This window comes from Dama dama, chromosome 19 (genome assembly GCF_033118175.1).
Source record: "Dama dama isolate Ldn47 chromosome 19, ASM3311817v1, whole genome shotgun sequence".
NCBI classification, from domain to species: domain Eukaryota; kingdom Metazoa; phylum Chordata; class Mammalia; order Artiodactyla; family Cervidae; genus Dama; species Dama dama.
Genome location: NC_083699.1, coordinates 80,000,011 through 80,024,317, shown reverse-complemented (window position 1 = coordinate 80,024,317; position 24,307 = coordinate 80,000,011). Strand labels below are relative to the sequence as shown.

Here is a 24,307-nt window from a genome sequence, read left to right as displayed (position 1 = left end):
GGTTTCCCAGGTGACACTAGTGGTGAAGAACCTGCCTACCAATGCAGGAGACTTAAGAGACTTGGGTTTGATCCCTGGGTCAAGAAGATCCCGTGGAGTAGGAAATGGCACCCCACTCCAGTATTCTTGTTGGGAGAATGCCATGGACAGAGGAGCCCTGGTGGGCTACAGTCCATAGGGTTGTAAAGAGTCAGACACTACTGAAGTGACTGAACATATAGCATGCAATGTGGTTACTTAGGAGGAATCTTAAAATATTAGAGGAGGTGAACATTTATGCTTTGCACCCTAGTCTGCAGTGACAGCTACAGCCTCTTGAATCCTCATCAGTCATGTTCATTCAGCATGAACCAGAGTTATTCAGTTCAGTTCAGTCGCTCAGTTGTGTCTGACTCTTTGTGACCCCATGGACTGCAGCACGCCAGGCCTCCCTGTCCATCACCAACTCTCGGAGTTCACTCAAACTCATGCCCATCGAGTCGGTGATGCTATTCAGCCATCTCATCCTCTGTCGTCCCCTTCTCTTCCTGTCCCCAATCCCTCCCAGCATCAGGGTCTTTTCCAATGAGTCAACTCTTCACATGAGGTGGCCAAAGTACTGGAGTTTCAGATTCAGCATCGGTCCTTCCTATGAACACCCAGGACTGATCTTTAGGATGGACTGGTTGTATCTCCTTGCAGTCCAAGGGACTCTCAAGAGTCTTCTCCAACACCACAGTTCAAAAGCATCAATTTTTTGGCGCTCAGCTTTCTTTGTAGTCCAAATCTCACATCCATACGTGACCACTGGAAAAACCATAGCCTTGACTAGATGGACCTTTGTTGGCAAAGTAATGTCTCTGCTTTTTAATATGCTATCTAGGTTGGTCATAACTTTCCTTCCAAGGAGTAAGCGTCTTTTAATTTCATGGCTGAAGTCACCATCTGCAGTGATTTTGGAGCCTCCAAAAATAAAGTCTGACACTGTTTCCACTTTCTTCCCATCTATTTCCCATGAGGTGATGGGACCAGATGTCATGATCTTAGTTTTCTGAATGTTAAGCTTTAAGCCAACTTTTTCACTCTCCTCTTTCACTTTCATCAAGAGGCTTTTTAGTTCCTCTTCACTTTCTGCTGTAAGGGTCGTGTCATCTGCATATCTGAGGTTATTGATATTTCTCCTGGCAATCTTGATTTCCAGCTTGTGCTTCATCCAGCCCAGCGTTTCTCATGATGTACTCTGCATATAAGTTAAATAAGCAGGGTGACAGAGTTATTAGGCAATGTCAAAAAGCATGACCATCTGCTGCTACTATGTATCGAGTGTCTTATATGGAGAGAAACAAGGAGGGTTAAGAGTTGAGAGCATCCAAATTATGCTTAATGGCTGTTTGGAGTTGCTTTGTGGAGCATTGTTTGTGTTCTGCAGCTCGTGGTGTGACCTTGGGTATGTGCCAGATGTCCCAAATCACAGAAGGGTGGTGAGTGGTAGATGGATGATGTGGTGGGGGATGGAGGGAAGGAGAGGTGATGGCAGTAGTCTTCCACTTAGGGAGAAACGTGAGCTGTGCTATGGGGGAGAAAGGCTCATGCTCCATCGTGTGATCTGGCAGCAGACTACTGATTTAAAGTTTATTCTGTTCCTTCCTTTAGGACCTGGAGTTCCTATGGTCCCCTTTCCTAAGGAGATAGCCAGAGTTCCCGTCTGCTTAGCTCCACAGGGTTGACTGTGGGGTCATCATTTATTCATTCATTCGTTTGGGAGGGTGACAGGCTGCCTCTGCTGATATGTAAGCAGGCCCCAGCCTTTGCATCTGTATCCAGGCTGCGCCTGGGTTTTCCTTTCAGGAGCTGCAGCCTTCAGAGCCCTGGGATTCAGCTGAGTGGCCCTGCCTTCTCCCATCCCACACTGTGGCAGGTCTGAAGGCTAAGGTCAAGCAGGATGTGAGCAGCCCAGGGCTGAGGAAGGGGAGGCCTGCTCACTGGCTCTTGGCGTTCATGTGCAGGACCCTTTGGGAAGAGAAGGGCAGAAAGGACAGGACCAGCATGGAGCACTGTATAGTTTGTGCTGTGTTCTGACTCTCATACCTTTAAGCTTCATGGCTAGGAGGCATGTTGCAGTGACAGACTGCCTAGTCCTGCTGGAGGAGCAGAATTTGTTCATTCTAGATTTTTAATTTCTGAGAGCTCATAGTTCTTAGAACTTCTGAAATTTTTTTAATCTTAGGACTGGAGGTAGAGGGATTGATCTGCTGAAGTGTGGTTAAATTTGCAGTTCAGGAAATTGCATGATTAGGTCAAGTGAGAAAATTAAAGCACATTCTCATTAGTTTTATATTGGTTGCTTCTGTTGTCTTTAAAAGTAAGTATCTAATTGCAAACTCTCCTTCTTCCTTTATATGTGTATCTTCATGTTTCCCGTGAATGTATATTTACCTTTATTTATCAAATTTATTTTTCAGATATATTGTATGACATACTGATGCAATACCATGCCCATTACTTTGAACCAGTTATTTAAGTCTTTCATGTGAAATAACAGTTATCTGAGTATTTCTGATACTTACTACTTAGGGCTTAGAAGATTTCATGTGCAGTTGAGGCAAAGTCCTACAGTAGAAGGGATGGCATGCTTTCTAAAGCTTGGAAATGAAGATACTAATACTCAGCTTCACAAAATTGTACATAATTTAAAACTGCATACTTTCTTGCTTGCTTTATTTTTAAATGTTGATCCTGGCACTCAGAATCTCAGAGCTCCTATTTTCTTATTTTACAACTCCTAAGGAATGTGCAAAAGGAAAGGTAATAACGGACTATCTTTTCAAGATAAAAACATGAATCATAAAGGTGACAGCCATGCCATATGTGAGAAGTGATTAATAGCTGTCGTGTCTGCTAATGGCTTTTTAAAAATAAAATGATAAAGCAGATTTTCCTATTATTTAGTGTTTCAGTGCTTGCTCAAGTACATTGCCCTGATTCTTTTTCATACCCCAGCAGTGCTGTGTTAGAGCTTACTTAACTATTTCACATAGCTCCATGGTTATTCTTCTAGTATATTTTAAGTTTCAGGACAATGATGTGGTATGTTAAAACCATAACCGCCACTTTTTATTTCTGGAGAGTGCAATTGGATGGACAGAAGGCAAAGTATTTTCAAGGTTTGCTCATTTGGAATTTCATCCAGAGCAGTAATGAACCAGTAGTCATGCACTTAATCAAGCACATGCACACATTTCGATGGCCTTCCCTTGCCATCCTCAGCAGATCTGCTGCAGGCCTCATGGGGACAGACAAACAGGCCTGAAGACCTCTGAGTGAAGGATGGAAGGGGAAGAAAGCTCTTATTTTAAAATTCAGTTGTCTTGCCTTTCTCTAATAATGAGTGAGGTTGAGCATCTTTTCATGTGTTTATTAGCCATCAGTATGTCTTCAGCCACTATAGAAGACAGTATGGAGACTCCTTAAAAAACTAGGATTAAATTCAGTTGTCATCTTAGCAAAATTGGTTAGTTCTAGGAAATGCATCTCCATGAAATTCTATTGTTTTTGGCAAATAACCAAACCCTTTCCCCTTCACTGATAAGCTCCTTGTATATGTCGGTAGTTTTCCTCTTGTTTGGGTCACAGTTTCCTTTGAGAATCTCCTGAAAGCCATAGATTCTCTCACCTAAAAACTGAAGACACTTACTTGTACACAAAAGTCTGCATCCAGTTTCAGGAGTTTACAGACCTCCCTGAGGCTGAGACCTTTCTCTTTTCCCATCAAGAACCCCTTCGTTGTTTTTCCAGTGGATGTGTTCTTCATGGTAAATTTCTTTGAAAAAATACCTACATTAAACCTGTGACATGGCAGCGTTTCTTTTAGAGGAAAGGGAGCAGTGGAACTGGGGACATGTTATTACCATAAATAGCTGTGCATTGTGTTGTCTGGGGCACAGTCTGCATTGAGCATCTGGCTCCTCAGCTCCTGGGGATGCTTGGAGGAAGCAGGTGCAGGAGGGGTGAGGGCAGTGCCTTGGGTGTTGGCAGTGAGGGAGGCATGGCTGCGTGCCAGTCATTGTCCTCAGGGGCGCTCCCTGCCCCCACTCTGTGAAGTCCAGGAGGCCTGATCCCTGACGGGCTGCCCAGGAAGCTAGTGAGTTGAATGCATCATGTGATGCCTTGCCACAAATAAGAGGAGAAGGCCTCCTGCCGCATTCCTGGTGGAGGGCCAGCAGCGCCCAGGCTTTTGCCCAGATAGCCTCCAGAGCTCCAAGCCCTGGGTCATGAGACACAGCGTTTCTGGGACCTGCTTCCCTAGACCAGGGCTGCTGTGCTCACAGGAGATAGTGGCTGCTTACCAGTGAAGCTAATTGGCCTTGGATGTGGTTCCCACACATCTTTATGCAGGTACATCAGCCAGCCTGGAACTAGGTGCTGGGTGCCTTGTAAGGTCCCAAGAGATACTTTGGAAATAGAGAGGGAAGGAGAATGAACATGGAGGACCTGGAAGCTCAAGGGTAAGATGTGTCCTCCATCCCTTTATCTCCCCCCTTTTCACACTCCTTCTTCCTTCCTCCTGCTCCTTCCTCCATCGTTCTGTCCATCTTTCTTTCCTTCCTTTCTTTCATCCTTCTCTCCTCCTTCCCTCTCTTTCTCCTTCTTCTTTCTCTATTTTTCTTTCCCCTCCTCTCTTTCTTCCCAATATTCTTTCTTTCAGTCTTTTCTTCTTTTCCGTCCCTCCTTTCAAAAAAATGTGTTCGGGCATCTGCCTGGGTCTGCTGGTTCTCAGCTGGAGTGGAATTTTGGTGCCCTTTCTGGGTCCAGCTCTTCCTACCAGGGAGCATTTTTGTACTGTGTTGCCTTCCCCTGCTCCTTCCTTCATCAATATATTGAACAGCTGTCTTTAGAGAAAAAAAAGCTAAAATGATTATGGACTTCACTTTCAGGAAGGAAGATTAAAATCAAATTTAGGAATTGAGGTACAAGTATATGAAAAGCTAAATAATAGTGGGATAATGACATGATGTCTTCAAACAAGAAGGTGACATGCCAGAAGACAGAATGAGCATTATTCTTAAATGAGTGAAACGAGACATGTTTGAGTTAGGAGAATTGAGTAGTTTTTGTGGAATAGGTGGGTTTGGGAAAGTTTTAGAGAGAAAGAGTGTAAACTGGGGTTCCAAATAGGGTTTTCATATTTGGAAAAGAAAGAGAATTTCAGTCCAGGAAAGGGGAATGACGTGGGTAAAATCTTAGTGGTGTTGGTCTCTTTCTTTGGTCTCCTACATTTTCCAAGGGAACTTTCCAGTCCAGGGAACCTCTTTTTCTCTCCTGGTCATGGCTATCTTGTCTCCAGTCTGTATCTTTTCCCACATCTTAAATTCAGCTGTTGATGTGCTCAGGGGAAGCACCTGGCGTGTCTTAGCTCCTGCCCTGATCAGCAGACTGGTCATTTTCTGCTACATGTAAGGAGCTACTTGGGGGGAGATATTTAAACTGAAGAGAGGGCATTGAACCATCTTTCCCAGCTTAGTGGTTGAAATTCCAATAGTAATTTTTTTTTATCAGCCCTTGGGGACCAGAGCACTGCTTTTAGCACTCATGATTTAATATGCTGGAGGTCTCAGAGCACCTGAAGTCAAGGCTTTGGATTGGCATTCTTTATGTGACTTGTCCAGTGTGATTGAGTCCAATCTAGGAAACACTCTCATTTTTCTTGCACATTTTATGTACATTTAGCCATTGTTCTTGTAAGTTTTCATAGTAGATAGGTATTATAAGCTGAAGCCAATCTATATTCTTTTGTTCCAGCATCTTGAGTCCTTGAAAAAATAGTTGATTTTTTAAGATGCCTGATGAGCTTTGTACCTAGCCTGGTGTCTGGGTCTTTCCTAGCAGTGACTTGAGTCAAATCTGACTAATATACTGTGGTAACACCTGGGCTGTGAAAGTTGAAGATTCTAAGTTTAATCCCTCTGAGTCTCGAATTTCTCTTTGATTGTTCCATTGGATCCTTTCCAAGGCTTAGCCTCTTTGGCAACATTGCTGGGGAGATAGAGGGTTGCTGGGATTCTCCTAGGCATATGAGCTTTTGATATTTGCCCCTAAGTAAAAGAAATAATTCCTTTACAGAATACTTGCTAGTTGTCCAGAATTGAAATTTTCTGATTGGTCCATTACATTTAATTATTGAAAAGTTCACATTCAGGCATTATATATGTCATGTGTTGTGTGTGTGTGTGTGTGCGTGAAGAAAATTCTTTTTCCTTTCAAGAATAGTGTGGTGATTCTCAGGATCTAGTTGATCTTCTCTTCTTTCATAATCTGGTTTAAAAGGTTACTTTGGAGCAGAAGGGAAGGGGGATGATGACCCTGGTGGTAAATGTAAGCCTAACTGAAAGCTGTCCTAGAATGCTATTGTCAGAGGACAATTTTGAAAGTTTTAATTCAGCTCCCCATGTTATGCAAAAAGGAAAACGTAGGTCCAGGAATGTGAAGTGATTTCTGCCAATACGATGCAACAGATTTAAAGACAAACCAGGATCTGAGTATAGGTTCTCTGACTGTTAGAAATAATTACATGTACAGAATCTGTGCAGCCTGTTATCAAAATATGTAGGACAAAGAAAGCAATGATAAATAGTTTTCAGCAGAATAAAGGAAACAGCTTTGTGCCACATTTAATTAGGAGTGATTTAACAACATGTTTCAGAAAAAATTTTAAATTGGAGGATAAATATTTCTCAAGAATACAAAGATCTTTTGCTAGGATATTTAGGGTCTGTTTGAAAAATACTATCAGTTAAAAAAAGCAATCAGACTTCTTGCCCATGACATTCTCATAACACCATATAATGACTTTGGAGGTGTAGAGTGCTAAGCTAATCAAAAGCTATTCAGTTGCTTGAAAACTATTAAATAACTGTTTTTGTGAAAGAAGCCAAGTACACAATATATTAAAAGATACTAGAAGTGCAGTCTTCTCATATACCATGGGATGCAGTCAAAACTGTAATTAGACTGTATTTCCTGTTCCCGAAGCCAGTGTTAGACAAAAGAAGAGATTAAAATAGCTTCTGAATCAAAAATATTTTAAGTAAAAAAGAAAGAAAAAGGAAAGAAAAATCAAAATCATTTGGGTATTGAGGAAGGAGAAAGCAAATGGTCTAATGAACAAAGCTATCATTTGTAGCCCAGCTTGATGGTGCCTCCTCCCACCTCTCCTTCTCAGCTGCCCCTCATTCTCACCCCAGTCTCTGAGAAATGCCTGGCCCCTGTACTCCACTAGGATCTTGGGGAGGTGTGGAGAGGAGGCAGGGACTACCCTGGCCATTTTCTGTGCTCTGTTGCCTCAGGGAAGGCTCTCGGAGGGTCAGAGAGAGAGCACTGTTCGCAGTTGTAGGCACATATCCAGGGCCTGGGAGGTGGCTGAAGAAAGATCTTCTTTATGAGCTGCAGACAGGCCTTCTTTCAGCTCCTCCAGTAGCAGCCACCCTCTTAGAGCTGAGTTTGGGTGCAGAGCCCTCAAGATAGTCCTGGGTTCCCCACCCAGGAGAGTGTGCAGAGTGAGCTCATGGCACAGTTTGGTTTAGCTTCAATCCAGATCTCTTCCTTTGCTCTCCTTCTCTCAGAGTCACTACTGTCATCTACCCCAAACATGTGCTGATCACCTGTGCTGTTGCATTGTTCGGAAGCTATGGTATAAATAGAGCAGAAGGGCACTGGCTCTGGAGCTGCAATACCTGGGCCCATATCTGGACTCCACACTTAGTAGCGCATGGTTTGGGGCAAGTTATGCAATTTCTCTGGGCCTCAGTTTCATTATCTGTGAACATGGAATAATAATGATGTGTGAGTGCTTAGTCACTCAGTTGTATCTGATTCTTTGCAACCCTAACGACTTAGCCTCCCAGGCTCCTCTGTCCATGGGATTCGCCAGGCAAGAATACTGGAATGGGTTGCCATTTCCTATGCCAGAAGATCTTCCCGACCCAGGGATCAAATCTGGCTCTCCTGCATCAGCAGGCAGGTTCTTTACCACTGAGTCACCAGGGAAGCCCTGGAATAATAATGATAATAAATCCCAAGACATGGGTTGTGAGGTTCTTAAATGAGAAGGGAAAAGCACTGTGATCGTGCCTGGCATGGAATAGCGGCTCCTCAGATATTAGTGATGATTATTACTCTAACCTGTATGGATGCTGGGAAAGAATATAAATACCATCCCTGCCCTGGATGGATTATGCTGTAATCTGGGAAACTGGACATTTTTCAGTCATGGAGAAGGAAGTTGGTCTTATAAAGCTGGTCTAGTGGAGCTGAATTCTCTTAATTTTCACTTGTCTGTAAAGCTTTTGATTTCTCTGTCAAATTTGAATGAGAGCCTTGCTGGGTAGAGTGATCTTGGTTATAGGTTTTTCCCTTTCATCGCTTTAAATATATCTTGCCACTCCCTTCTGACCTACAGTTTCTGCTGAAAAATCAGCAGATAATCTTATGGGGTTTCCCTTGTATGTTATTTGTTGCTTTTCCCTTGTTGCTTTTAATATTTTTTCTTTGTATTTAATTTTTGTTCATTTGATTACTGTGTGTCTTGGTGTGTTTCTCCTTGCATCTATCCTGCCTGGGGCTCCCTGTCCTTCCGTGACTTGGGTGACAGTTTCCTTTCCCATGGTTGGGAAGTTTTCAACTGTAATCTCTTCATATATTTTCTCAGACCCTTTCTCTTTTTCTTCTTCTTCTGAGACTTCTAAAATTCAGATGCTGATGTGTTGGAAGTTGGTCTTATGACCTTGTGTGTCTAGCAAAGGATCACTTTTATGTCTGAGGGTGGATTGCTGGCCTTGCCTGTGCGATCTAGCATGGATGGAGCAGAGGGTCCTTATTTTTCAAAAGAGCTAAGCCCTCTAATCATGTTACTTTTTCCAGATCTTAGCTTCTGAGAAATCCTGTCTGGGTTTCATTCACTCTTTAGGAAAAAAAATAAAAAGCACGTGGTTACATAGGAATAACTACGTGTAACTGGCCAAAGAAATAGAATACATGTGAATTCTTAAATATGCTACTGTTTTCAAGGTCATCTTTTTGATTGTGCCCCTTTGGTATCCTGGGAAAATGCAGAGGGAAGACCAGTCTGTTTTGTGGACTCTTGTATGAATTTATCAATCTCATAATGCCTAGAAGATGCATCTCTTAGAATGAAGCCTCCATGTTCTAGTAAGTCCCTCCTCTTATTGTGTGATGCCAGTCTTTTCAGGGAAGGATTTCACACCATTGCCATTTTGGATACTAACTTCTGTTTGGCTGGTAGCGTCAACTCTTGGTGGCTTTCCTGGCTCCTGTCAGTGAACTGGGGCTCAGGTTCTGCCCACTCTATGCTCAGCACTGCCTCAAGCAGAGGTCAGCAAACTAACCAAGGAGCCCAATCTAGTCTGCCACCAGTCTTTATACATAAAGCTTTATTGAGGCGCAGCCACAGCCATGAATTCACATATTACCTATGACTGCTTTTGTGCTACAAATGCAGCATTAAGTAGTACTTGGGAGAGGCCATATGGTCCACAATACCTAGAAAAAGTCCTGTCCAACCTGCTGATCCTCGACCTAAAGATTAGATGTAGAGAGAGGGGGAGTCCTCCCAAGGCCACATGGGGAGGCAGAGATCACAACTGCTCAACTGTAGGGAAATTCAGGACAAGAAAGTATAAGATGAGAGTAAGAAAGTTGCCTGTAGAATCAAGGAGATGAAGTAGAAGCTGAACTGTTTGGATACAGGCTTCTGCTGTGGTATGTAACAACTTATCAAATTCCACCGGAAGTTGCCCCGATCGTATGTTTTTCTCATCACAGGAGTCACATGAAATCCTCCAGTGAAGGGAAATGTACTGGGTCTGTGACACGATTCCCTGTCTCCCTGCAGCTCTGCTGTGATGGCCGGTTCCAGTCTCCAAACAAAACTGCCCTTTGAGATTTGACCTTACATTTCTGTGTTGACTCAGAACTGGGTAATGAGATTCCTGTATTTCCAGCTACCAGAGCCCCCTCACTCCTTTGAAAATGCTGTGTGAAGTATCCCTGAGGAAGCCACACCACTCCAAGTGTCTGCCTTTCCCCTTTCTGTCATTGAAAGGGTCACAAGAAGACAGAGTATGAAATCCAGTCCTGTTGACCCACGAATCTTGCTTTGCAAGGAGAGCAGCGGCTTAGGAGCCACTCATTTTCCGTATATTACTGACTCCATCTCTACTAAGAGCTTGTCAGTCTGATCTCAGCTCTGTGACAACCCCTTCCCAGAGCTTCTTCACAGGACTCTCTGCTGGCCTGGGATCTCTGCTGGTTGCTGGCTGTTCACTGTGGCCCAGGACTGCCTCCATCCTGATGGCCACCATTTCCAACTTACACAAGGCATCCTGTGGACTGGCAGCAGTCCTGGGTCCTGTTCCTTTCCCTCTCTGAGCTTCGGTGTTGCCTGCTTGGGGAAACTGAGCTAGATGGCTTCTAAGGCATCTCTTAACTGTTTGATTTGTAGTCCTTTTGAGGAGTCTGTGTGGCTGGTGAAGTTCCCTTCATGCTCTGTGGTGCTTCCCTGCCTGGAGTGCCTTTGAAACCAGCAGGAAAAGCTGTGCACCAGGAAATCCAAGGGCTTGAGAAGAGAAGGGCTGTTGGGTTGCTCTGGAGACTGGACGTGACAGGGTCAAGGCAAATACTGGCTTCGAGTGTCAGACCAAGGGCAGATATGGCTAAGCCTGGACTGCTCTTCTCAACATCAGAGCAGGAGAAAAGCTGGAGCCCCTCTGGCTCCCTGTGCAGGGAGAACAGCAGCATGTGCCCAAGCGTCTTCTCTCCCTGACCAGACCATGGCTGGAGTCTGACAGCAGAGATCTGGACGCCAGAGTGACGAGATGCCTGGGCTGAGCGAAGGGACAGTCTTAGGGAGGGGAACAAGGCACCCTGTGGGTGTAAATACGCAGAGGTGAGGCTCACTGAGGCCTCAGACCCTCTAGGGAAGAGGCATCTCTGAGCTTCCTGAGATCTTGTCAAACCCACACTCCAGTTCCTTTAGATTACTAAAGTGTTTGGTGTATTTTCCTTTTTAAAAAAATTTATCTGTTTATTTATTTTACTTTACAATATTGTATTGGTTTTGCCATACATTGACTTGAATCCGCCACGGGTGTACATGTGTCCCCATCCTGAACCCCCCTCCCACCTCCCTGCCCATCCCATCCCTCTGGGTCATCCCAGTGCACCAGCCCTGAGCACCCTGTTTCACGCATCGAACCTGGACTGGCGGTTCGTTTCACATATGATAATGTACATGTTTCAGTGCCATTCTCCCACATCATCCCGCCCTCACCTTCTCCCACAGAGTCCAAAAGACTGTTCAATACATCTGTGTGTCTCTTTTGCTGTCTCGCATACAGGGTTATCGTTACCATCTTTCTAAATTCCATATGTATGGGTATAATAGGCTCAGTTTCATCCACCTCATTAGAACTGATTCAAATATAGAACTGCCATATGACCCAGCAATCCCACTGCTGGGCATAAACACTGAGGAAACCAGAATTGAAAGAGACATGTGTACCCCAATGTTCATCGCGGCACTGTTTATAATAGCCAGGACATGGAAGCAACCTAGATGTCCATCAGCGGATGAATGTATTTTTCTTAAAAACCTTGTTTTCTTCTGTGTTGTCCCTACTTTGTTGGGTGTTGATAATGATGGATGTGGACCTGTTGCTAAATGATTTCCTATTATCTCATGTAATTTAAACCTCACACGGCTAGCTGTGGCCAGTTCTCTCTACATTTGGCAGAAGAGACAACCATGGCTCACTGGAATTAGATCATCTGCCCAAAGCTATAGGGCTAGAAAGTTCTGCAGCTGAAATTCCAACCCAGACCTTCCACCTGGATGATACTGCTTTTAAATGCTGTGTCCCGATGCCAGTCCACATGGGCTTGAATGTGGCTAATGGAATTGCTAGTGCAATGAGGTTGCAGGAGCAGGGGGAGCTTTCTTACCTGTGCAGAGTTAACAGAACTCAGGGGTCCTTAACAGCACCTCTAACACTGGGGCAGAGGATTCTTTGGGTGGGGGGACTTTGCGGTGCACTGTGGGAAATTTAGCAGCATCCCTACTCTCCACCCAGTAGGTACCAGTAGCATCCTCGTCTCCACCCACTTGTGACAACCCAGGATGTCTCCAGACTTTGTTCAGTATTCCCTGGGAGACAAAGCTGATCTTGGTCCAGTGAGAATCACTGACATGTTAATTTGTCAATAATGAAAAAAAAAATCTCTCATATGTAATTCTTTTATTGTCTACCTTTTTTCTCCTTTTACACCAAAATTCTACCCTTCAGGGCTTGAGCCCTTCTTCCTGCTTGGCTGACATCCTGAACTGTGTCACTGGGAACACTTTACCTTGCTGGCATCTTGTCCAGACACTCTCTCTTTGAGCCTGGAGCCTCCTAGGGGAAGTATTAAGAGACAACGAGCTATGAAAACAGTGTGTTCTTCCTTGTGCTAAGTGCCTCTGCTCTGGCAGTAAAACGCTTCAGTGGTGTGAACATATGGCATCAACTCAGCCTCTGAAAACCATGCTGGGCATCTAACATGCATGGAGGAAAGGAGACAGGCTGTGTGAGCTCTGGAAGCTTTTGGAAGGGACTCCCCTCTCCCCAGGAGCAGCTGGGTTGGGATTCCTCGGAGATCTTGACTCCACACAGGCCAAGGCTTTGCAGGCCTTGAAGCCATTGCATTTTGCTCCTTTAATTAAACTCCCTGCAGCCCTTGACATCTGCCACAGAGGAAGGCCTAGAGCAGAGCAGCCTAGTGGTTCAGTACCAGCCCTCATCTTGGCTCCAGGCAGGCGTCTGTTAAGGGAAGGGTCAGGGCACACCAGTAGGAACCCACTGCCTTCTGTCTGCACAGGCTTCTGACGGTGGGGTGTCACTTGGAGACTTCTAGGCCAATAAACAGCCTGGGGCATTGGTCTCAGAGCAGGGTGTCTGAGCTGCTCAGCCACCCAGTTTAATAGTCCCAGCTGTAAAAGTTTAGCGAGGTCAGGGGTTTAATGTGCCAGAAAGTGATGGCTGTGAATTTTCACCAACATGCTTCCTGGGGATATCCTCATGGGATCTGAAAATGAGTTTTAAAATAGTCTTTTTTTTTTTTTTTTTCAGAACATAAATCTTTGGAGCTAAATAGAATTATCAGGAGAAATCTTTGAAAGCTTAGTCCACAGGGATTATATACATGTCCTGAACCCTGGCTGTAGGTGGGTGTACACGTGCCCGAACCTTTATGTCCATGTGCACACATGCGCTTGTCTCCATGTGAAGGATGAGGGGCTTAAGGCCAGATGAGCCTGTTTCACATTCCAGGTCAAGTCAGTTGCTGCATATACCCATGGACGAGTTACTTATGATCTCTGAGCCTGTTTCCTTATCCTTAAAATAGGAATAATTATACTGACATCCATGGCACTGTTGTGAAGGTTACCAATAACGTGTTTGAAGTTAACAAAGCATAGAAGACACTCAATAAATGATGTTGTTGTTTCTATCACAATATCCTGTTGTGAATTGTTAGGGAAAAGATACCAAGTCTAAGGTAGAACTGAATTTCTTAGATTCAGTTCAGTCGCTCAGTCATGTCTGACTCTCTGCGACTCCATAAACCACAGCATGCCAGGCCTCCCTGTCCATCACCAACTCCCGGAGTCCACCCAAACCCATGTCCATCGAGTCGATGATGCCATCCAGCCATCTCATCTTCTGTCGTCCCCTTCTCCTCCTGCCCCCAATCCCTCCCAGCATCAGGGTCTTTTCCAATGAGTCAATTCTTTGCATGAGGTGGCCAAAGTATTGGGGTTTCAGCTTCAACATCAGTCCTCCCAATGAACACCCAGGACTGATCTCCTTTAGGATGGACTGGTTGGATCTCTTCAATGATTAGGTTACTATATCTCATACTTCCTTCATTTCACTCTTGGGACTGGATGTGAATATATTCAATTTCAAAATATTCTCTCATTCAATAATAATAACATGATCTTTCAGGAACTTGACTTTTCCCTTAACGCCTCCAAAGGCTCCTGTTTTGTGTTCATTACTGTGAACCTTTATGAAGTGTGTACTGTGTGCCAGACCCTTTAACTCCAGAGTTCCTGCTTGGAGAATAGGAGAAAAGAGTAGCTTAAAAGGAAACTTAATGGTTTGGGTCTTGTCTTTTAGAACAAAATGCTTGGGTCTCTGAGGTCAAAAGAGACTCATCTGGTCCAGTGCTGTTATCTTTTTTATTATTAATTTTATTAATAATACATATGGTGTATTTACCACCTCTACTAGATGGGTTTTTATGGGGTCTGGGATCCATGCTTCCCTTAAGGAGAGGATGGAGTGCTTAGAGTGCTTTCAGTGTCTCTACTTCAGAGAGACACTGAAATGGTTACTTTTCCAGGTTTCAGGCTCCAGGTCACAAGCTTAGTGAGACCCTTGCCCTGTTTTCTCCACCGTGATCACATCACACTCTAAGCACTCCATCCTCTCCTTAAGGGAAGCATGGATCCCAGACCCCATAAAAACCCATCTAGTAGAGGTGGTAAATACACCATATGTATTATTAACAAAATTAATAATAAAAAAGATAACAGCACTGGACCAGATGAGTATTATCATGTCCAGTGTTATTGCAGTGGACACTCAGCCCCTTGGCCAGGAGATGACGTCCAGCTCAGATGTGCTGTTTCTTTTATAAAAAAGTTTAGCCTGTCTCCATTCCTGACTCAGCAATAAGCTAGATCATGCACTGCCATGTTGGTGTCCTGTCAGGACTGTGAGCTCACAGGACCTTCCCCGCACTGCCCTCTGAAGTCTCAGCACCTCATGCTCCTGTGTGATCCTGGAAACTGGCAGGAGTAGGGGGTCGACTGACTGCACCTGATTGCTAGTTGCTCTTAAAACGCAGTTTATTTCTCATCAGATTCATAATGTATCCGTTCAGTCTAGAGAATTGCAGTTCTTAGGTGAAAGAAAACTTTATGGCAGGTTAAGTAGAGTTGTAGATAACAGTGAATGCAATTTTAAAATTTCAGGAAATGGAGGGTTAGAAATTGCATGGCTTTTGAAGGGGAATGTAGTCTGCCTGCTTTGGAAACATCCAGCTTCTTATACTGTTCTTCAAATTCCAGAAGCTGTAGGATTCTTAGAGATAATCTACTTACAGTTGTAGACAGGCTTTACCTCTTTAGTTTGGTTATCTTAGAGAAAGAAGGGGAGTGGTGAGAAAGAGAATTATATTTCTGAGTTATGCACTTGATTTCCTTAATTTCTTTCAAGGGTCCTGACAATGAGATATTATTGTCTCAATTTTACTGTTGATGAAACTGAGGTCCTCAGAAGTCCCAGGGCCCAGGGTGTGTGTTCAAGCTTTTTGTCTCTGGACTGCTCATGCCCTTTCTGTAGTAATGTTTATTTTTGCACTCAGGGAGGGAGTTTTCTTAAATAGAAGGAGGAGCATTTCTGTTTTAACTAATATCTACTCTAGGTAAATAAAAACAATAATGGGTATTTAATGAGTAGTTGCTATGTTAGACGCTATGCTAGGTGTTGTATTTTCCTGATGAGGAAGGCACTGTTTTTCCGTATTTGACAAGTAATGGAGCTGAAGCTCAGGGGCAGATGATTCCCTAGAGTGGTACAGGTGTTAGAAGCACTCTGTCTTTATACTCATGTATTCTTTGTACCTTCCTTCCTTCTCTGAAGCATAGTGGCTTACAGCTCATATGTATGTATGACAGGAATGGAATGTTCTTTTTGTGTGTGTGTGTGACTGTGTTAGTCAGGATAATAACAGGTTGTGCTAACTTGACAAATAACCACAGCAGATTGGTATCTTGGAGCAGCTTTCTAGGGTCCCTGTCCCCCATCATCAGTGGTGTAAGATGTGCCTTGACCTTTGGCTCTGCATTTCCACATAAAGCCCTTTCATAGTCACCCCAGTGGGACAGCTGGGTGCTGGGACTGTCCTGCCCTGGTCATTGAAGAGAAATACATCATACTGGTCACATCCTATCAAGCTGAAATTAGTTGTATGCCCCTAGACAGCAAAGAAAGTGGAGAGGAGGAATTCTGCCCTCTGCACAGAAGAGGAAAGTTAGATGTAATTGATCTTGAAGACTCTAGTCCACTGGTACTGATGCTTTGTTTTATTCCCTCTACTGAGTATAGAAAAAGTTAAAGGTAGCAGTTATAATACTATGATATCTCTTCGGAATACTTTCATGGATTTGCAGTTCCATTTGGCAAATGATACTAATTTCAATTCCATATGTTTAACCACAGTGACTCATGTCCAACTCTGGCTATTTTAAATTTTTGTATGTTGGCTATACCAGTAACTGCAATTTTTTTAAAGGATAAGATACTTCTTCTAAACTGTCAAAAATGTTTTAGCTCAGGAAATTGTTCTATTTTCTTGATAATATCTCAAATTATGCCTTAACTGGAGTTCTCAACTTTTTTAAACATCAGTGTAAAAATATTTTCCAACAGATTGTTAAAATCCTTCACAAAATGCTAAGTGAACCTAACAAAATATTAAACTATATATATTATGATTCCAAATTGCTGTGTCTCTCTGATAATTGTTGTTTGTGTCACTCTGTCTTCTATACACACACACACACACACACACACACACACACACACATATCCATATTGTAAATCAGTATATCAAAATATTAAAAGCTATAGTATCTGAGCCTAATGATTACTTTTATTATATTTTCCAATCTTTTTGGAATTAAAAAAAACTTTATACCAAAATATCTTTTAAAAAATTAACATAATTTTCTCAGATCTATTATAACCAGAAAAATGCATTTTATATGTTTATATAAATATAGAATGATTATGTATTTCTTGTTATTCTGTCTCACAGAACAGAATTCAATGGTTGCTCACCATAGATTATTCCTTGTTTCCTTTTTCAAGTCATTTAGAACTTGGAGGCAGTGTTGAGAACAGGAAAGGAGAGATGCCATTCAGAGATGAAGGGAATATCATTTGCATCATGAAATCCAGTTTAATTAGGGTCAGCCAGTCCCCACATCACTCTCCTCTTGTCTTCTTCCTGGATAGTTACTGGTGTCTTCTGATGAATGTCATCTTGCAGTTAGCATGCTGGTGCTGGCGACTTTCAGCATCTCACCTGCTATGGCTCCTAGGTGTCCGCAGCCTTGTCTTTTCAGTTAGGACCTATGTGGCTCTGTTTATTCAAGTAACTTTGTACTTCCCCAGATTCTAGTGAATTTGGATGGAGAAGAGGGACACTAGTTGAATTTTAGTTTAGTCACTTGCCTGTTGGGAAACATGCTAAAAAGATGGCATTAGGATGGTTCGTACAAGGCCAGGATAAGGCATCTGCTGGCGCCTGATTCCTACTGACTTGTCAGCCTGGTACAGAGCACTGAGGGTGAGCATCAGGCCTGCCACCTGGGAGCAGAAAGTGAGGATGGCTTTCCTTGAAAGAAGGAGAGAAAGGCAGCCCATGGCTGTTAAGGTCATCCTAATCCTTGCTGTCTGAGTTGTGAGTGGAAGGGGATATGGCCTCCACATGCTTGCTCCCTGGGAACAAATGACTGAGGCAAGGTGCTTGCTGGGATCAGTGGAGGATGAGCTGATTGATGAGGGCTTTCTGAAGAGGCTGATCAGACTGACAGCTCAGAGTCATCACAAATAGACTGAGAAGTTGTGGTCTGTGACAGATGCCTCCTCTCCTCCATCTCCCCTTACTTGTCACCTTAACTGCATGGAGTCCCTCAAGCAGCACCTGTGTTGTCATCTGCTTGACCTGTGTGGCTGGGTGGCCTTACAGTGTGGCCAGCACTGGGCTGACCAGCAGGGTGTGCTGGCGGTGATGAGTTCCATTCAAAACCTGAGAACTCACTCAGGGAACTCAAGGCTCTTGAGCCTCAAAGTGCAGACAGATCATCTGGGGATCTTGAAAAATGCAGATTCTGTCTCAGTAGGCCTGAAGTGGAGCCTGAGAGTCTGCATTGCAGCAGGTTTTCAGGTGATATTGAGACTGCAGATTGCAGGACCCCTCTTTTGAGTTGTCTTTACTGGGGCCAACAGCCTATTAGGATACTGGCAAAGCTTGGCTTCTTGTATACATTCTTCTATTTGAATTTTATCTGGGACTTTCCTGGTGGTCCAGTAGTTAGAATCCACTTTGAAATGCAGGGCACGTGGGTTTGATCCCTGGTCAGGGAAATAAGATCCCACATGCCACAGAGCAGCTAAGCGTGCATGCCAATGTTACACAGGGAGCCTATGTTACACAGCGAAGACCCTGCATGCCACAACTAAGATCCATGGCAGTCAGATAAATCAATCACATAAACAAACACATATAAATAAATTTTTATCTATTGCAGAGGATGATTGCTTTAATGTAGCCTTTGATAGGGAATGGCGACTCACTCCGGTATTCTTGCCCAGGAAATCCCGTGGACAGAGGAATCTGGTGAGATACAGTCCTTGGGGTCGCAAAGAGTCAGACATGACTGAGCGACCAGTTCACTCTGATGTAAAAATAGATCTTAAAGGGATTGATTCATGATTGAGTTTCTTTCTGGTTGTTTGTTTAGTTGGAAGTGGAAGTGCCTAGATGGGCACTGTGGTCTCATTTTCTGCAAGAGGAGGAACACGTTACCTTATCTAAATATTGCAACCCTAATTCCCTAAGTTGTAAGCTTCTGGAGAACAAGGGCCAATACTTGTGCAAACTGGTGCTTAATAAAAACTTTCTTATCATAATCTGTGTACACTTTTTGATGTGATCTATCTGGGCAAAGAATAAAAAAGATGTAGGCGATTGAGTGAAATATGACAAGAAAAATTGAAGCAGTGTCTCTGGAATGTCATGCCTTATTTTCCTACTTAAATCAGAGTTCAGCTCCTTACAAGACTCCCATGAAAGTGGCAAGTTGGCGACACATTAATGAGAACTTTGTCCCTGTTTCTTTCTGGCTCCCTCTGAGGCTTTCTGGTGAGGCATAGGTTTAATGTAATACCCCCCCCCCCCCATCTCCATAGCAGTTGGTTTTTGGCCATCTCAGACTGTGTTCTGAATGCCATGGTATACTGGTGAGATGACAATTGGGGCAGATAAAGGAAGTCAAGCACGTAGCTCTGGGAGGCTGTTGCCATGGGGCATGGGTGCCAGAACTGATGATGAGATTGGCAGCCTAATGGATTTTATTATCTAGTATCAGTTGTGTCTGCAGTGATCTCATCCCTTCAGAAAGGAGCTCAAGACTCACTGGGAACAACATAACCTGGTTAAGAAAAATAAAAATGTTTGGAAAGAATCACACATGGGAAAACATTCTATTCAGTAGCAGCTGACTTAGAGAAGGTAGAAAAATGAACTCAGTTGCACGTGGGTCACCATAGTTAACATCCAATGATTTCTTGCACTGAGCAAGAGTTAAATAACCTCCATGACTTGGGGGACTCAGTGATGTGACCCAAGGATGTGGGTTTTAGCCTTGATGTAGCCCCCACATCTCTGGATGTCATCCTCATTTGTGGAGTGTGCAGAGGGAAGAAGGGTTGAGCCTGTCTTCCATCTACTTTATCCAGGCATAAAGTATTTTTGGACTTGTTACTTTGCATCCAAGTTTTTCAGAATTGTTGCTTTGCATCTGTATTCAAAGCATGGATGGAAGTTTTTCTAAATGCTGAGAACTATAGGTGTTTCCTATGGTCTGGGCCAGTGGGCTTGGAGTTTCTGATTAGGTCATATTTGTTGTCTGTGGTCTGTTGATTAAAACAACCACATTGCTGACAGTATCTACTCACCATACTTTGATAAGATTCCCCTCTCTGCCCCTTCATGAAAGTGTCTTATTCTGGTTCTTGTGAATCAAGACTAATCAACATCTTTATCCGTTCAAGTTGAGTAATCTTTCGGTTGACTTAGTTAACTGTCTTGCTCTCAAGCCAGCAGAGTAAATCATTTAGTATCAGAATTTTATTGAATTTGCTTCACTTTGCTTTCTTGATCAGGTTATAATATTTGGAACCTTAGACTTTTTTTCTCCATGCAACACTTGCATCTCCAAAGCAAAGAACAGAGACTTTAATTGTACATTAGAGCATGGTACATGATCACAACTAATTCTACTGAGGGTTTGTTTTGAGTGGATTGAGTGTATCTTAACATTTCTGTGCTTTATTTTTCTCACCTGTCAAATGTGGATTATTATAGCTCATAGAGTTTATGACTGTGGAATTAAGTGAGATTATAATGTCTTCCCCACTTTTCCAACATTTGTTCTGTCTGCCTAGAATGTTCTCCCTTCCCAAACTCTAATCACCAGTTAACTCTTTTATGTTTTTACTCAAGAATTCCCTTCTCGGACTTCCTTGATAGTCCAGTAGTTAAGAATCTGCCTTTCATTGCAGGAGATGTGGGTTCAATCCCTGGTTGGGGAATTAGGATCCCACATGCCGTGTGGCAACTAAGCCCATGTGCTGTAACTACTGAACCCACGAGCTGCAACTAGAGAGAAGCCCAAGCGTGAAAACAAAAGATTCTGCATGCTGCAACTAAAACCTGAAGAAGACAAATAAATAAATAAAATGTTAAAGAAAGAATTCCCTTCTCAATGAGTTTGCCTTATCTACAATGTCACCTGCCCGATAATTCACATACTCTTTCTCTGTTAATTCTTTGTCTTAGATCTTATCACTACTATTAAGCTGGGCATTTTGTTTATTTATCTTATTTATTGACTGTCACTCCCTCTCTCCAAACCACCCTGTTTAACTTGTAGCACTTGAGGATAAAGTAAATATGGCTAGTGTGCACGCTAAGTTGATACAGTTGTGTCTGACTCTTTGTGGCCCAATGGACCCAGGGATCCAATGCCTTGGACTTTCCAGGTGGTGCTAGTGGTAAAGAACTTGCCTGCCAATGCAGGATACATAAGATATGCATGTTTGATTCCTGGATTTGGAAGATTCCCTAGAGGAGGGCATGGCACCCACTCCAGTATTCTTGCCTGGAGAATCCCCATGGACAGAGGAGCCTGGTGGGCTGCAGTCCTTGGGGTTGCAAAGAGTCATTCACAGTTGAGGCAGCTTAGCACAGCGTGCACACTATGCTTCAGGCACAGAGGCTGCTTAATAAACATCACATGGTGGCCGCCTTCTTTCTGCTGATTGTCTGTGCTCCACAGCTGAATCCAATTTCATCACCTTTCTTTCTGGGTCCACTCAGATGCCCTCCTCTTGCCAGCTGCTTTCTTTAAATTCCTTTTTTTATTTTGAAAAAAGAGTTTTTAAAGATTTTTTTTTGATGTGGACCATTTAAAAAGTCTCTATTGAATTTGTTACAATATTATGTCTATTTTATGTTTTGGTTCTTTTTTTTTTTTTTTTTGGCCACCAGGCACGTGGGGTCTTAGTTCCCTCTCAAGGGATCAAACCCACACCCACACGAGAAAGCAGGAAGTCCCCAAATCCCAGTTTTTATGATAGCATTATCTGTTTATTTTCCCTAACTTGTTCTCTGATTATTTCATACAAGTTGGTCCAGTTGTGTCGACTGTATCTACAGGTTTCTTGTGGGGAATAAATAGCTCGTACTTCTGCCCTATTTGCTTCAGCATAGTGCCCAAGGCATAGTGAGTAGTCACTGAATATTGTTTCTGTATCAATCTGCATTGAGGAAATGATGTGTGACTACAGAATTTACTGTTTACTAACTAGAAACCATGACACCAGTTGAATGAAGGGAAAGAAGTATTCAACCAAAAATCACATTGGTGAAATGTTTACTTGTGTGAGTGATTTGATCAATACTTGTCTCCATCACATTAGGGTACTCTAGCTGCACTGGCCATCTTCTTGTCTTTCCCAAGCTGTCATTGTAAAAAATTTTAAATATCAGAAAAGTTGAAAGAATTTTACAGTAAATACCTAAGTACCCACTAATTAGATTCTACTATTAAAAATTTTAGTTTATGTCATGTGTAAAATAGTTAGTGGGAAGTTGCTATAAAACACAGGGAGTCTTTAGGGAACATTCTAATAGCAAATGTTACTATGCAGGGAAAAGAAGCCTATCATAGATAAACTGCTTTGTCACTCAAAAAAAAAATAAAACCACACACACACACAGGGAGCCCAGCCTGGCATTCTGTAATGACCTAGAGGGATGGGATTGGGGGGAGGGAGGGAGATTCAGGAGGGAAGGGACATATATGTAATTATGACTGACTCATGTTGTTGTACAGTAGAAACCAACACAAAATTGTAAAGCAATTTTCTACCAATTAAAAACAATAAAAAATTTAAAAAATTAGTCTAGTTGCATTATCACATTCTTCTGCCTATTAATCAAACATATATTTTGGTGCATTTCAAAGTAAAACGAAGGAACTTCCCTGGCAGTCCAGTGGTCAGGACTCCACTGTGCGTCCCCTTCAGTGGGCACAGGTTTGATCCCTGGTAGGGGAACTAAGATCAGCATCCCTGCCTAAAGAGCATGGCTACATAGATAAGTAGATAAGTAAATAATTGAGTAAATAAATAAATAAAATATTGATAGGAAATTCCCTGGCAGTCCAGTTGTTAGAACTCGTGGTTTCACTGCTGAGGGCTCAGGGAACTAAGATCCCACAAGCAGCTACCGGGAAAAGGGGGAGGCGGTGGGCAAGTAAACTGATGACATCAGTATATTTCTGCCTAATTGCTCAGCATATATTGAAATGGAGTTGATTGTATAAGTGGAAATTCGTCATGTACTATCTTGTTGCATGAGGCTTGCTCACTAAACAGCGTTCCTAAGATTTATCCATGTTCTTGTAAGCTCCTTCCTTTCCACTCTTGAGTTCCATACTTTGTCTTGCCCTAGCTGCTGCATGTTGTGACCTATTTGGGTGCTATCCATGTGTGTTTGTGTGCAAAGCTATCTTCTACGCCTTGGATTTCAAACACCTCAGATGAGATTTCTGGGTCATAGAGCACACTCTTTCTTGTTTGTCCTCAGACATACCGAGCTTTTCCCTACCTTAACACCTTGGGCATTCACTCTTTCCTGTGTTTGGAATGCTGTTCTGTGTATGAAATATTTTTGCTCCTTATTCTCATGTAACATGACTTTGTTGTATCACTTAGATCATAGGCTCCCCTGACAGACATTCTGAAGTAATCATGTAGTCTCTCTTTAGCACGTGATACTTTTATAATTATCTGCATAGCATTTCTCATCCTGTGATAATTTTGTTTTCCCCTAATGTAAGGCATGAGATGTTAAAGATGGGATGGTTAGATAGCATCACCAATTCAATGGACATGAATCTGAGCAAACTCCGGTGGAGATGGTAGAGGATAGAGGAGCCTGGAGTGCTGCAGTCCACTGGGTCGCAGTTTGACCACAGAGTAATCTAAAACTATTAAAGCCTAAACTGTCGTTGAGCACTTTAGGTTATAGAATGAGAAAAGTAAAGCTGACAGGCCCTTTCCCTAGCTTACATTGTTCTTTGTTCAGTCACTCAGTTGTGTCTGACTCTTTGTGACCCCATGGACTTTGTGACCCCATGGACTTTGTGACCCCAGGGACCCCATGGAACCATGTAACCCCCAGGCTCCTCTGTCCATGAAATTCTCCAGGCCAGAATACTGGAGTGGGTTGCCATTTCCTTCTCCAAGGGATCTTCCCGACCCAGGGATTGAAACCCCATCTCTTGCATCTCCTACATTTGCAGGTATATTCTTTACCACTGCACCACCTAGCAAGCTGTAGTAGGCACTCAAAAAACATTTCATGAAGAAGTGAATACAGGGATGAATACACAGTTCTGAGTTGCTGGACCCCATCCACCTTGTTTATTGTTTAATCCTCAGTACCCAGCATGTGGCAAGTGTACCCCATCTATTTGAGGGTAGTTCTATTCCTTGGTAGATCATAAACTCCTAAAATGCCACTCTGGAAAAATATCTTCTTTCATGCCTTGTCACATGAAAGGAGTTAACTCAATTCCTTAAACATGTTCAAAACCTGGGTAAAAATATCTCACAGTTGGAGATTCGAGGTATCTGTCATCTGTCTTGATATCCAGCAGGATGTTTCTGGTGGCAAAGTGGAAAACACATTTATAAGCTGCCTTTAACATATTGGCTCACTAACCTGGTTTTTAATGCTGCTAAAATATCTTTCTCCAAATTTAATTACTAATAGTTACCCTGATTCAGGGAGTAGGGGTGAAGGAGAAAGGACTTATGTGCCTATAGGGCAGTTAGTACAAACGGCGGGG

General features: G+C 43.0%; 1 protein-coding gene across 3 annotated transcripts in view; it reads left to right on the top strand.

Annotated features, from left to right (window-relative positions):
- Positions 1-24,307, top strand: part of CPNE4 (copine 4) — a 672,215-nt gene that overhangs the window by 14,940 nt on the left and 632,968 nt on the right. The window contains exon 1 of one of the 3 annotated variants that reach the window (XM_061167589.1): positions 4,247-4,484. The exons of 1 other annotated variant lie outside the window; for it this stretch is intronic. In XM_061167589.1, the coding sequence (XP_061023572.1) occupies positions 4,456-4,484 (29 nt within the window). In that variant the 5' untranslated portion in view covers positions 4,247-4,455. Of the gene's footprint in view, positions 1-4,246; positions 4,485-9,071; positions 9,184-24,307 lie in introns of those variants that run through there. One more of the 3 variants, XM_061167591.1, reaches the window with a different exon arrangement.